The sequence below is a fragment of the Rutidosis leptorrhynchoides genome, chromosome 10 (genome assembly GCF_046630445.1).
Source record: "Rutidosis leptorrhynchoides isolate AG116_Rl617_1_P2 chromosome 10, CSIRO_AGI_Rlap_v1, whole genome shotgun sequence".
NCBI lineage: Eukaryota > Viridiplantae > Streptophyta > Magnoliopsida > Asterales > Asteraceae > Rutidosis > Rutidosis leptorrhynchoides.
Genome location: NC_092342.1, coordinates 22,551,471 through 22,565,577, shown reverse-complemented (window position 1 = coordinate 22,565,577; position 14,107 = coordinate 22,551,471). Strand labels below are relative to the sequence as shown.

The 14,107-nt window shown below is 37.5% G+C and overlaps 1 protein-coding gene across 1 annotated transcript; it reads left to right on the top strand.

The window, feature by feature from the left end:
- Positions 1–10,625: 10,625 nt before the first annotated feature.
- On the top strand, positions 10,626–11,936 carry LOC139870096 (uncharacterized). The gene is made up of 2 exons (XM_071857948.1): positions 10,626–10,762; positions 11,612–11,936. The coding sequence occupies exons 1-2, from the start codon at positions 10,626–10,628 to the stop codon at positions 11,934–11,936; spliced, it is 462 nt and encodes a 153-aa protein (XP_071714049.1).
- Positions 11,937–14,107: the final 2,171 nt, after the last annotated feature.

Below are 14,107 nucleotides of genomic sequence, written 5' to 3'. Positions count from 1 at the left end.
CCCATTTTGAAAGTGACACGCTCATGACTTCGTCGTAGTATTTTATGTATAATAATACTACTAATAATAATACTAATAATAATAATATTATTAATCTTAATAATAATAATAATAATAATAATAATAATAATAATGATAATTAAATAAATAAATAAATACAGAGTAATATGGATGATATATGTGTGTGTACAATTCAGTAAACGAGCTCGACTTTAATAGGCCTTTCCTGAAATTTTGCCTCATGCGATCGCATGGTTTCGAAGGCCTTTGGCCATGCGATCGCATGGCCTTTCTTTACAGCTCACATTATTTTGTTGTTTTGCTTGTCGACGTATTTAAATATAATATATATAATATGTAACACCCAAATATTTATGGTACATAGAGTTATAATAATGATGTACGTTTAGTGGGTGAAGCATAGTGTAAAAGTTAAAAGGTCAGAATCTGCCCAGACATGGGTGCGCGCCGCGCACCATAAGGTGTGCGCGCCGCGCATATGCCCAGCGACAGAATTCTGTCTTTTTCTATTTTAAGTTTAATGAGGGGCTTTTTGGTCTTTTCACTTGAGGCCGGATCTCAGGCCTTATCGGCTGTTTTGGATCCACTTTTGGATCATTTTCACATCCATTCATCACTCTCAAGTATCTTAGAGAGATAGGGAGAATTCTAGTGAGAGAATTGGGGTTTTGGAGAGGAAGTAGCTTGAATTGATCAAAGTCTCGGGTTTTAAAGTTGTTCACCTCGTTCCTAGCTACGTTTTAGTTGTTGTGGTAAGTTCTAACTCCGAATTTCATTGTTTGATTTGATATTCAAAGTTAGGGTTTGAACTTGATTTGTAGAGAAACCCATTTAAAACTCTTGAAGTGAGTTTGTTGATGCTAGTAATCGGGTTTATTGTTATTGTTGGTGGATTTTGGGTTGGCGAACAAATTGGTCTTGTTTATGACTTGTAATTGGGTTTAATCACTAGGTTTAGTGATTATGGAAGTATTGGAACCCTTTTGGTGTGTTTGAAAGACTAATTTTGGAATTGAGTCAAAATTAGGGTTTTTGGGTGATTTTGAGATTGATAAGAGTTAAACACTTAAGTTTGGGTTCTTTTGGCTTATTAGGACCATTTCACTTGTGATTAGTGATTAGTGGTTAGTTTGGACGCGTTTGGTGTTTGTAAGTGCAATTGGTCGAATTTGCACTAAGTGTCGAATTGAGTTGGTTTGTAAATCCACTCTAAGTGTGTTATTGTATTTGTGATAATGGATTAGGTACTTTCCATTGACGTGTTGCGGAATTACTCGGTTGCATTCATCAAGGCAAAAAGGTGAGTGTTAATATCCTATGTGCATATGTATGTGTAGGATGGGTGCGGGTCGGGTGAAGCGGTTCTCAGTTATAGAGATCACTTCACATATAGGTTCATGATGGCTCGGTTTGCACGATCATCTTATTGTTAAGTTGTGAATTTTGGTTAGAGCGGATTCATGGTGACTCGGTTTATACGGTCATCTTATTGTTAAGGTTAAGTGTTTAGCCTTGGGTTGTAGGTTCGGGGATATTATATTATCTTATGTTTTGATATTGATGTGTTGTAGCTAGCCCTCGGGTGTAGCTTAGTAGTGTTGTTCATAACGTTGTGAGTGAACTTACATTGATGTTGTAGCAGTGGTATCGCAATTGTACGGTAAGCTTAGTTTTGCTTGCTATATGCTCGGATGATCCGGTATGTGTTATTTGATATTGTGTGGCGTGTCCATTTTATGCATATATATGTATGTAGTATATTCTCACTCACTAAGCGTTAGCTTACCCTCTCGTTGTTTACATTTTTATAGATTTGCTTGGAGACGGTGGCTCGGGTAAGCGTGGGAACTAGTGGACTCGCATAGTTGCTTTAGAAGATCTTGCTTTTGGATTGATTAGGATTGGGTAGCGTATCCCCAATTGCCATGCTCGGTCTTTATTTTGTGCTAAAAATCATGTGGTCGAAAACTTGTAGTTTGTACGAAAGTCGTAAAACGGCCGATGTGGGCCCGATCTCGTAAAACTCATTTTATTATTGGAACGTACTAGTTTTAACTAATATAAATTGTTGTGAAGAGCGTTTGGTCTAAAAGTGTCGGGAAGCAAGAGATCTTTTTGCGAAAATTGGAAAAAGTGGACAGCGGGCTGTCAGGCCCTGTGCGGGCCGCGCACAGGTGTGGGTGCGCGCCGCGCACCCCATCTGGACAGCTCAGTTTTAATTTTTTTTTTATGCTGCGTTTTTGGTCGGTTAACGGGTTGTGTTGTTACAAGTGGTATCAGAGCATGGTCTAAGGGATTTAGGTGACTTGAGATAGGTGCCTAGACTTAGACTTTGGTGTGTGCTTATTTGTTGCGGGACTTGTAGGATTACGGGTCGGAATGGGTTATAGTTAGTGCCTTGTTTGTAAGTGGACTAACGTTTATATTAGTAATGCGGATATTATTAATATATTATTGTGTTGTGATAATAATTCTAGCGTGTGTTGTTGTTGCGTGGAATTTGTTTGTGTTTGTTTATGACATCAAGCGAGGCGGTCGTTGTACTAACAAGTTGATACGGCGTGTAGGCGTAATAAGGACTTGCAAACCTTATTACGGGTGCAAATCATGTCTAACAAGTGATGTACGACGAGTGTTTAGCAAGATGGGACGGTGTTGTGCGTGTGGTTTATACGTTCGTGATCTAATCGTTTGCATTCCTTAGAATGAAAACGGAAGATGGATGCGGAACGAGTGAGCCTATTCACGAAGAGAAGGATAAGTTAACGTTAAAGATTGAGGCCGTGTTTGAACAATATGTCTCGGTTTTCACCGGCAAAGTTAGGGAAGTAACCAAGGAGTTGGTCGAAGGACAAATGACGGAAATGGTCCGAGACCAAATGACTAATGTTGTAAAGGAAGAGTTTGAAAAGAGGTTTCCCAAACCTCGAGGTAGTGATGATGAAGATGTACTTGCAAGGTTAGGATTACATGGTGCTAATGGTAAGAGGGCACGAAGTACGCCTGAAGGCGCCGGGAATGTGAAGAAGAAGAGTAAGAAGGGTTACAAGCTCACGTGCTTTAAGTGTGAGGAACGGGGTCATTTGGCACAAGATTGTACGGTGGTGCCTTTAGGCTCAATCAGGTGTTTCATTTGCCAGATGGAGGGACACCGGAAGTTAGAGTGTTCCGAATCGCATGACGATCGGGTTAGGAGGTTAGAGCGCGAATACATGATGGGTAGTGGTCACGGAAGCCCAACAACGCTACATCAGGTACCTTTAGTACGAAATTATATGTTGTTCGTTTGTAATAACATGCGGTATATGCGTAAGTCTTAGCTAAACTTTATTCTCCGTTGGAGATAATTCGTAGCAAGCGGGCGGTTTACGTTTATGGTTCCGGTTTGCTCTCAGCAGAGTGTATCAGTGGTGTGTTGTGCCTTGATCCTATGGTGCGAATCCTTGGGTGCTTAAGCATTTTGGTTGGTATCGGGTCGTTAAGCTCGTTTGAGTGAGACCCTTAAAGTCTCAATGGTGTTGTGCATGTTATTGATATGGGTGACGTTCCTAATGGAAGTACCCTATGGTGACGTTTGATTGTCGGGCGAAGGGCGTAAGACTTGGTGCAACCAAGCATTCCTTAGTATTTGGGAAATGTTTCTACCAAACCATGGAAATGGGTTTTGGTGTTCGGTCGTTAAGTGCGTGTTCGCTTTCGTGTTGAAGTTGATAAACCATGAGGTTCGTCGGGTGGATTGAAACTCTTGAAATCGAGTGTTGATCTCGATGCATGTTGGTAAAGGAGTCTACGTGACGCAACATTAGGTGCCTTTTTATACCTACTAGCATGGTGTTCGACTCCGATTGTGTTGCGGTTACATTGTACTTAGGGTACCGAAGTGAAACCCTTAGGTTCATGAGCGATCGGGTGAAATTCGACAAACTAAAGCAATTGGATGATTGCGAGTGTATAGTTCGTGTAATTTGTGGTACACTTTTTGTTCAAAGTATTTAAGGATAGGTTAGGATCTTTGGTATGCTCAAAGTTGAAGCAAGACGTGGTGATGGGCCGTGTGAACCCAATTATTGGTAAAGTCTACCTTTGGTAGCATTGTGCGGGTGTACGAGATGCGGTTATGGAACGTAGTTCCAAGTGGGGGAGTTACACTCCCGCACGAGGAGGTTTTAGTGTGAGATTTCGGACAATGCTTTTGGTAGATCCGAAATTTGTGTCGGGACCTAGATTTGGTCGATTTGTGGTAGGTACAATTTCGGTTAAATTGTACTTATGATTTTGGATTTGAAATATCACCAAGGTATTAATGTGGTAAATCTCGTTGAGAGATAATGGACGGGTATGGTGAGCAAGGTGAAATCCCTCGGTTAAGGGATGTGCGTATCGGATCCTCTTTTAGAGAATTATTGTTTTGTGCCTATGTTTGATATAGGCGGTTCTTGCTCGATTTTGTGAATGGGTAGTGGTATCCGTTAGGATTCACTATGGCGTAGCAGAGCACGATGTTACGCTACTCGTTGTTCAAGGCCAAAAGGGATCGTTGACTGGTGAAGCATGACCTTCGGGGTCCTCTGACTTCATCATGAGATCATTAATTGGTGAAGCATGACCTTCGGGGTTCGCTGACTTCATCATGGGATCGTTGATTGGTGGAGCATGACCTTCAGGGTCCTCTGACTTCATCATGAGATCATTGATTGGTGAAGCATGACCTTCGGGGTCCGCTGACTTCATCATGGGATCGTTGATTGGTGGAGCATGACCTTCGGGGTCCTCTGACTTCATCATGAGATCATTGATTGGTAAAGTATGACCTTCGGGGTCCGCTGACTTCATCATGGGATCGTTGATTGGTGGAGCATGACCTTCTGGGTCCTCTAAGTTCATCATGAGATCATTGATTGGTGAAGCATGACCTTCGGGGTCCGCTGACTTCATCATGGGATCGTTGATTGGTGGAGCATGACCTTCGGGGTCCTCTGACTTCATCATGAGATCATTGATTGGTGAAGCATGACCTTCGGGGTCCGCTGACTTCATCATGGGATCGTTGATTGGTGGAGCATGACCTTCAGGGTCCTCTGACTTCATCATGAGATCATTGATTGGTGAAGCATGACCTTCGGGGTCCGCTGACTTTATCATGGGATCGTGGATTGGTGGAGCATGACCTTCGGGGTCCTCTGACTTCATCATGAGATCATTGATTGGTGAAGCATGACCTTCGGGGTCCACTGACTTCATCATGGGATCGTTGATTGGTGGAGCATGACCTTCGGGGTCCGCTGACTTCATCATGAGATCGTTGATTCGTGAAGCATGACCTTCGGGGTCCGCTGACTTCATCATGGGTGTAGTGTTATATCGGTGAAGCATGACCGTTGACGGGGTCCGCTGACTTCATTCGGTGTTGAGATTTGGGAAGTGGGTCGCGTGTAGTTTTTTTGCCAGCCTTCTTGTTGTTGGATGTGTGATCTATTGGTTGTTTTATACGCCAATGGTGGGGTCGTAAGGGCCACGTTGTGTGAACTAACGGTGGTTTTATACGCCGATGGTGGGGTCGTGGGGACCATGTCGTGGGATTAGTGAGGCGATAGCCGTGTTTCGCTCACATGTTGTTACTGGTGTAACACTAGTCAATTTTTGTGCACCTTGGGTTTAGCGTTGCGATAGTCGTTTTGGACGCTTTCGGTCTTAGCCATTGCTTATGATGTTAGGATAGTGGCGTATTGGTTGTATTGCGCGCTACAAATGATGTTTAGTGATAAGCGTATCCGTAAGGATTCGTTTTTGTTCGGTCTTCATCGTTTCGGGTTGTTGACCTTAGGTTGAGACTTGGCTGCTTTTAGCATTGTACTCGGTAAGGGTACGCTAAGGGATTGATACCTCGGTAAGAGATTGGTTGAGTTTTTCCCGATGTGAGGGATTGAGCAAGTTTTAGTGCTCGGATTTGAGGACTTGATAAATCGCGGATGACGATTTAGTGTTAAAGGCGGTTCATTGGGGAGGATTGCCTAGAGAGATTGGAAGGAAACATGATGTTTTCGCGAATGTTAAGCGATTGTGGTAGTTTTCGGATGTCGTGTGTATTGCATGTCTCGAAATGCGTGCACGTGTGTAATTGGTAAATGGTTTAATCTTCGAGTTTATGATAATTGTGGTAGGAGTCGATTTGGAACGTATGTTTGAGGACCGTAGAGTGTGGGTCCGTTTGATTTCGTGATCGATTCTAAGTGGGGGAGAGTTGTAACACCCAAATATTTATGGTACATAGAGTTATAATGATGTACGTTTAGTGGGTGAAGCATAGTGTAAAAGTTAAAAGGTCAGAATCTGCCCAGACATGGGTGCGCGCCGCGCACCATAAGGTGTGCGATCCGCGCACATGCCCAACGACAGAATTCTGTCTTTTTCTATTTTAAGTTTAATGAGGGGCTTTTTGGTCTTTTCACTTGAGGCCGGATCTCAGGCCTTATCAGCTGGTTTGGATCCACTTTTGGATCATTTTCACATCCATTCATCACTCTCAAGTATCTTAGAGAGAGAGGGAGAATTCTAGTGAGAGAATTGGGGTTTTGGAGAGGAAGGAGCTTGAATTGATCAAAGTCTCGGGTTTTAAAGTTGTTCACCTCGTTCCTAGCTACGTTTTAGTTGTTGTGGTAAGTTCTAACTCCGAATTTCATTGTTTGATTTGATATTCAAAGTTAGGGTTTGAACTTGATTTGTAGAGAAACCCATTTAAAACTCTTGAAGTGAGTTTGTTGATGCTAGTAATCGGATTTATTGTTATTGTTGGTGGATTTTGGGTTGGCGAACAAATTGGTCTTGTTTATGACTTGTAATTGGGTTTAATCACTAGGTTTAGTGATTATGGAAGTATTGGAACCCTTTTAGTGTGTTTGAAAGACTAATTTTGGAATTGAGTCAAAATTAGGGTTTTTGGGTGATTTTAAGATTGATAAGTGTTAAACACTTAAGTTTGGGTTCTTTTGGCTTATTAGGACCATTTTCACCTGTGATTAGTGATTAGTGGTTAGTTTGGACGCGTTTGGTGTTTGTAAGTGCAATTGGTCGAATTTGCACTAAGTGTCGAATTGAGTTGGTTTGTAAATCCACTCTAAGTGTGTTATTGTATTTGTGATAATGGATTAGGTACTTTCCATTGACGTGTTGCGGAATTACTCGGTTGCATTCATCAAGGCGAAAAGGTGAGTGTTAATATCCTATGTGCATATGTATGTGTAGGATGGGTGCGGGTCGGGTGAAGCGGTTCTCGGTTATAGAGATCACTTCACATATAGGTTCATGATGGCTCGGTTTGCACGATCATCTTATTGTTAAGTTGTGAATTTCGGTTAGAGCGGATTCATGGTGACTCGGTTTATACGGTCATCTTATTGTTAAGGTTAAGTGTTTAGCCTTGGGTTGTAGGTTCGGGGATATTATATTATCTTATGTTTTGATATTGATGTGTTGTAGCTAGCCCTCGGGTGTAGCTTAGTAGTGTTGTTCATAACGTTGTGAGTGAACTTACATTGATGTTGTAGCTAGTGGTATCGCAATTGTACGGTAAGCTTAGTTTTGCTTGCTATATGCTCGGATGATCCGGTATGTGTTATTTGATATTGTGTGGCGTGTCCATTTTATGCATATATATGTATGTAGTATATTCTCACTCACTAAGCGTTAGCTTACCCTCTCGTTGTTTACATTTTTATAGATTTGCTTGGAGACGGTGGCTCGGGTAAGCGTGGGAACTAGTGGACTCGCATAGTTGCTTTAGAAGATCTTGCTTTTGGATTGATTAGGATTGGGTAGCGTATCCCCAATCGCCATGCTCGGTCTTTATTTTGTGCTAAAAATCATGTGGTCGAAAACTTGTAGTTTGTACGAAAGTCGTAAAACGGCCGATGTGGGAAGCAAGAGATCAAATTGTTGTGAAGAGCGTTTGGTCTAAAAGTGTCGGGAAGCAAGAGATCTTTTTGCGAAAATTGAAAAAAGTGGACAGCGGGCTGTCAGGCTCTGTGCGCGCCTTGCACAGGTGTGGGTGCGCGCCGCGCACCCCATCTGGACAGCTCAGTTTTAATTTTTTTTTTATGCTGCGTTTTTGGTCGGTTAACGGGTTGGGTTGTTACATAATATATTTATTTTATATAATTAATTACATATTATATTATATTCACGTGCATAGTTGACTTGTAACTTTTGGTCCGTTGACTCGTACGTTGTCACTCGACTTATGTACCGGTTCCGGTTTCTCGAATGCATTTTTGTACGCTTAGAAAACTAGTACTTTTCGTTACGCGACGTGTACCTTTATCAAAAATTATACTTAATCATTGATAAACTATGTCACTCGAAGTGTATCTTCAATCAATTAAGTGTTTTGGTTAATTGCTTCTATAAATCATCGTCTCGTAGTATATACATATACATATATACATTTTCATCTTAAAATAGTGTTTTACTGTAGCAAAGTTTTTTTTACTGTAGCAAATAGTGATTTTCGAAAACACTGTAGCTTTTCGGGTACTGTAGAAATTCGAAAATACTGTTGCAAATTAGTGTTTTACTGGTTCATCTTAAACGTTTTAATTAACTTATCTAAATAGCAATCGAATCAATAATCGAATGTTACTATCGTTTACTAAATAACTTAAAATCATATATATATATATATATATATATATATATATATATATATATATATATATATATATATATATATATATATATATATATATATATATATATATATATATATATATATATATATGCACATTAAGTTATATATATATATTGTTCATGAATCTTCGAGAACAGTCAAAGAATAATTGGTTACATGAATATAGTTCCAAAACTTGAGACTCAACATTACAGACTTTGTTTATCGTGTCGAAAACATTAAATCATTTTAAAGATAAAGTTTAAATTTGGTCAGAAATTTTCGGGTCGTCACATAGTATGACCAATACAATAGGAAAAATCATCCTTGTGTGAATCATCTTTACAAAAAAAAACCTTTTGAGAGTGGTAATCTGAGAAAATGAAGATTGGTTTGTGAAAATGTGAAAACGGAGATGTTTATTTTATATTTGAAAAATATAGTCGTTGTAACGTCCTCAGTTGACGTTAACAACCGTTATGTATATATGACCGTTGTAACGTCGTTAGTTGACGTTAACGACTGTTATGTACTCGTTGTATTAATAATAATTTTAATAAAAGAATTTTATTAGTACAAATACGATTACTATAAATACATTTAGTATAAATATGTTTAGTATAAATACGAAGATTAAGAGAATAAACATATTATGCATAAATAATAAATTTTAAGAATTAACATTAGTATGCATGAAATAAATAATGATTAATTGCATAAGTAATCATAAATGTTAGATAACATAAATATAAATGTTAGTGAAGTTAATAAGAGTTAGATTACAGAAATATAATTCAGGCGGTATAACCGATCATATATAACTTAAATATCATAAATATAAATGTTAGTGAAGTTAATAAAAGTTAGATTACATAAATATAATTCAGGCGGTATAACCGACCATATATAACTTAAATAACATAAGTATAAATGTTAGTGAAGTTAATAAAAGTTAGATTACATAAATATAATTCAGGCGGTATAACCGACCATATATAACTTAAATAACATAAATATAAATGTTAGTGAAGTTAATAAAAGTTAGATTACAGAAATATAATTTTACTTGTGATGATAATAATATTTACCTTACTAATAAATAATAGAAGATATCGTTAAAGAATTTCTTACCTTGATTAGTGATTTGTGCTTGCTTAGATAAACCTTGATTATACGGAGCACTTCGTGCTGATAACGTGTTGTAATTTAGTGATAGATAACAACTTTTGTAGCCTAGTTCTCAACTATAGATTATTAAAGAAGAAATGAGAAAGTAAGAATTATTATTGAAGAATTGTATATAGCATCCTTATATCTCACTCGATATTTATAGTACTAAAATTAACTATACAATTGTTGTCTTCAATTATGTATAATAATGATAGGTTACACAGTAATCAATAATGCATAATTTTACTGTGCAAGTTGTCATCCAAATTTGACTTTCATAACAAATTCAAATTTTTAACTCTCCTTTAAAATGTAGACCTAACCTTTGCGGCTTTACATTACCATTGAAACATGAAAGAGTAGAAATACAAGCAATTAAATTCACATGATGTTTTTAATGTAACATGTATGGATTGTATGCACATGACTTGTTTACCATCACTATCATGACATTACGTAGCACAAAAGTAATTTACTTTTGTACCCAATACGATTTGACCAACGGTAATCAACCACAAGGGTAAAACCGTAAAAAATCCAGATTCCTTTTTAAGCTAAAGGACGACAATATCAAGAAAAGATAACCAAACAAACTCCAGTTCTATTTCAAATATAACAAAAAGCACAATTCACGAGGTAAAAGGTAACAACAAATCTTTGTTTACCCAAACATGTTTCCAACCTCAGATCCTAAATTTCACTTACCCTGTTAACCTTTTGTTAACATATTATGCAAGCAACCACACCCATTTGCTTATATTTTTCAAACAAGATGAAGAACAACCATGTTTCATTACCTAGTTTTACTAATGTTGCTGTATTGTTTCTGTTTTTATGTCTTATTGTAACTGAATCTGCTGGTCTCCCTGGATTTGTTTACACCAGAAACAGAGGAAGATGCACTCCACAGTATGTTCAAATCTCTGTATTTCATTATTTATTTTTTAATTCTATATTTATTATTTATTATTTGATGATTTGATTTAACGTTATATATGTGTAGTCTTATCTTGTACATATGGGTAGCAAAAATTATTGAAGTTGGATGTAAAATGAATCTGAGTCTTATATTTGAATTTGAAATTTTGAGAGTAAATAAAATAGTGATTTTATAAGCTTTAACTTACGGAGTAAATCATTTGTAGGATTTTAAATATTTCTAGAAGTTTATACTTAACTTAATGATTGTTAAATACTCTTATCTTGTGCCGTTGAAACACAAACTAGTTTTCCCATTAACAATATTAAGATTAAGAATTAAGATATTGATGATTTTGCTATGAAGGTAAATATGTTATAATGGATATAGTACTCAACACTAGTAAACATGGTGGTTAACGTCCTGATATCCTCGAAGTGTATTATATTTAAAACTTCATAATGGATATTCCTCGCAATGAATTTCAGCCGGGATCCAAAATACATGGAAATTTGATTCTACAATTTCAATGACGTCTCTTTTTTTATTTTTATTTTTAAAATTTTTTTTTTCCTACTTATTGGTCGGAGGTTCACTCGGAAGCTATCTCTCTATCCGTCGAATATAGAGAGGGATGACTTTATCTACTTCTTATGTACTGTTGTTTCACTCTGGGTGGAGAAATGACTTCTCTTTATTCAAAGATAAGGGAAGGATTGTCTATATCTCACTTCCCCATACACCACACCATGTAGTATTGGGTTTTGTTGTGGTTGTCGTCTTCATAAATCGGTTAGACGCGTAGATCAGAGTAAAATATTTGCCGATGTAATTTGTAGGTATTGGAGCAGCAGGCGAGAGGCGTGGCCTAGGATGATACCGCAAGGATCATCGGTATCAAAAGTGTTTGGATCAAGAGCCTATGAACGCTACAGATATGATCTAACACTATTAGAGGCAACATCAAGAAACGATGATGCAGAAAATGTGTTTGCTCGGTTAGTAAAAGAATCAACTGCAGCTTTGATCAATTCTTACACGAGGAAAGGGTTTCCGTACAGCGCTTGGGAGGTGAAGACTGCTGTGATTCAGGGATTAGTGTCTGATGAATCTGCAGCGGTTCAAGCCCGACGGTTTTATGAAGCTAACCGGGCTTGTAATTAAGTTTATTTAATTAGTTTTGGTTTTGTGAGTGTGAAGACAACATCTGTTGTTTATAGTTTAGATTATTGTTTGTTAACGACTTTAGTTTTAACAGGAGAAATTGGATCTTTGTTTGATTTAAGTTATTGTAATTTATGTGAATTTAAGTTAATCCGTACTTGTTCGGCACATGTAATTGTTCGGCACATGTAATTATGGTATAAAATCACTTTTGAATAACAACACTGATTTTTTTTTTTAAGGCAAACCAGGAAAATTTTATTAACACAAATTAAAAAAAAAACATACAGGGCAGGGGATAGCCTCACCCAACAATACAAGGCTAAAACAAACCAAACCAACCAAACATTAAAACAAAAGGAACCATAAACCCATTATGGCACCAAAACACAATGCAACTTAGATCAAGCCGTCCCATCTTGCATGACGCGCTAACACTAAGCCACAACACCCAACCAACAACCTCACTTCCATTTTATATTCCAAATTTGCTCAGCTTTTACAACTGCAAGTGACCTTTTGACTTTAAGAGTCAACAATTTGACCCTTATATACTCTTGAGCTTCAGCAAAAAGTTCCTGCTCAGTTCTTTTTTTGCCCTTAAAAATTCTATTATTCCTCTCATTCCAAATAAAATACACAGCTGCAGCAATAACAATTCTAGTAATTATGCTCCAGGTTTGCTGTTTAAATGGATATCTTGACATAGTAATCACGATTTCACCAATTCTAAAAGAAAGACCTCTAAATAAGATCTTAAGTTTCATATCCTCCCATACTGACCTTGAATAGCTGCACTCAAAGAAAAGATGCTTAACAGAATCAGGCCCTCCTTGACAGAACTGACAATTAAACTTGGTATTGGGCTGCCACTTAAGCATTCTATCATGAGTGGTCAATCTATCCCACATGACTAACCAAAGGATGAAAGCATGTTTAGGGATATTCTGCTTGAACCAAATGACATGAAACCACACTTTACTAGGATTATTAGCACTAAGATCAATCCAAATCTGCTTAGTAGAATATTTAACTCTACTGTTATCTTTTCTTACCCATTTCACCTCATCCATCTTATCAAGCAAAATAGGTAACTGGATCTGGTTCAGGAAATTATAATAAGCTAACCACTCTTCAGGCCAATTAGTTCCATAAGAATGGATATACTCAGTCACTGTACAACTGTCCTTGAATCTAGCATTATATCTATCCCTTCTTGAAATAACTGCATTTAATGGACCCAACACATGCCATTTATCAAACCAGATATTAGTACCAATACCATTTCCAACTTCATAAAACACATGCTTTTTCACTCTTTCTCTTAAAAGTAATAATTGCTTCCAATTCCAGCTATCCTGTTGCTCACACTTGATATCCCAAATACTTCTTCCTTTTAATTTTACCAAGTTCACCCAACTATACCATAAAGAGTCTTTCTTTTCAATAATTTTACATAGCTGTTTCAATAACAATATTTCATTCCATTTTTTCATGGGCTTAATACCTAAACCCCCTTGATTCTTAGGTGAGCATACAGTTTTCCAAGACAGTTTAGCTTTCCCCTTTATACTACCCCCTTGACACCACAGGAAGCTCTTAAGCACCTTTTCTATATCTTTTAGCACCATATTAGGCAACATAAAAACAGAAGCCCAATATATATGCATAGAATTTAAAACAGAATTGATCAAAAGTAATCTCCCTGCATATGAAAGCTTCCTATTTCTCCAGTTATTAACCTTCTCTTTCACTTTGTCAACTAAGCTCTTACAATCAGTTATACTTAACTTTTTAGCTAACAAAGGGATGCCTAGATACCTCATTGGAAATTTCCCAACATTAAAAGGCATAACCCGAAGGATCTTCTGTCTAGTAACAAATGGGACACTACCAAAGAAAATAGTACTTTTTCCAAGATTAGGATACAGGCCAGACACTTGACTAAATGAATCTAAAGCATCTTTTAACACAGCAACAGAGGCAGCATCCCCATAACACATAACCAGCAAATCATCTGCAAAACACATGTGTGAAAGCTTCATTCTTTTACAGCCATGATGAAATTTAAACTGTGGAGATTTGTTTATCTTATTAGTCACTATAAGACTAAAGACATCCATGATAAGGGTAAATAGACAAGGAGAGATTGGATCCCCTTGTCTCAAACT

Coding starts and splice junctions, on each gene's coding strand:
- LOC139870096 (XM_071857948.1), top strand. CDS start 10,626: ATGAAGAACAACCATGTTTCATTACCTAGTTTTACTAATGTTGCTGTA. Junction 10,763..11,611: donor AGAGGAAGATGCACTCCACA/GTATGTTCAAAT, acceptor TGTAATTTGTAG/GTATTGGAGCAGCAGGCGAG.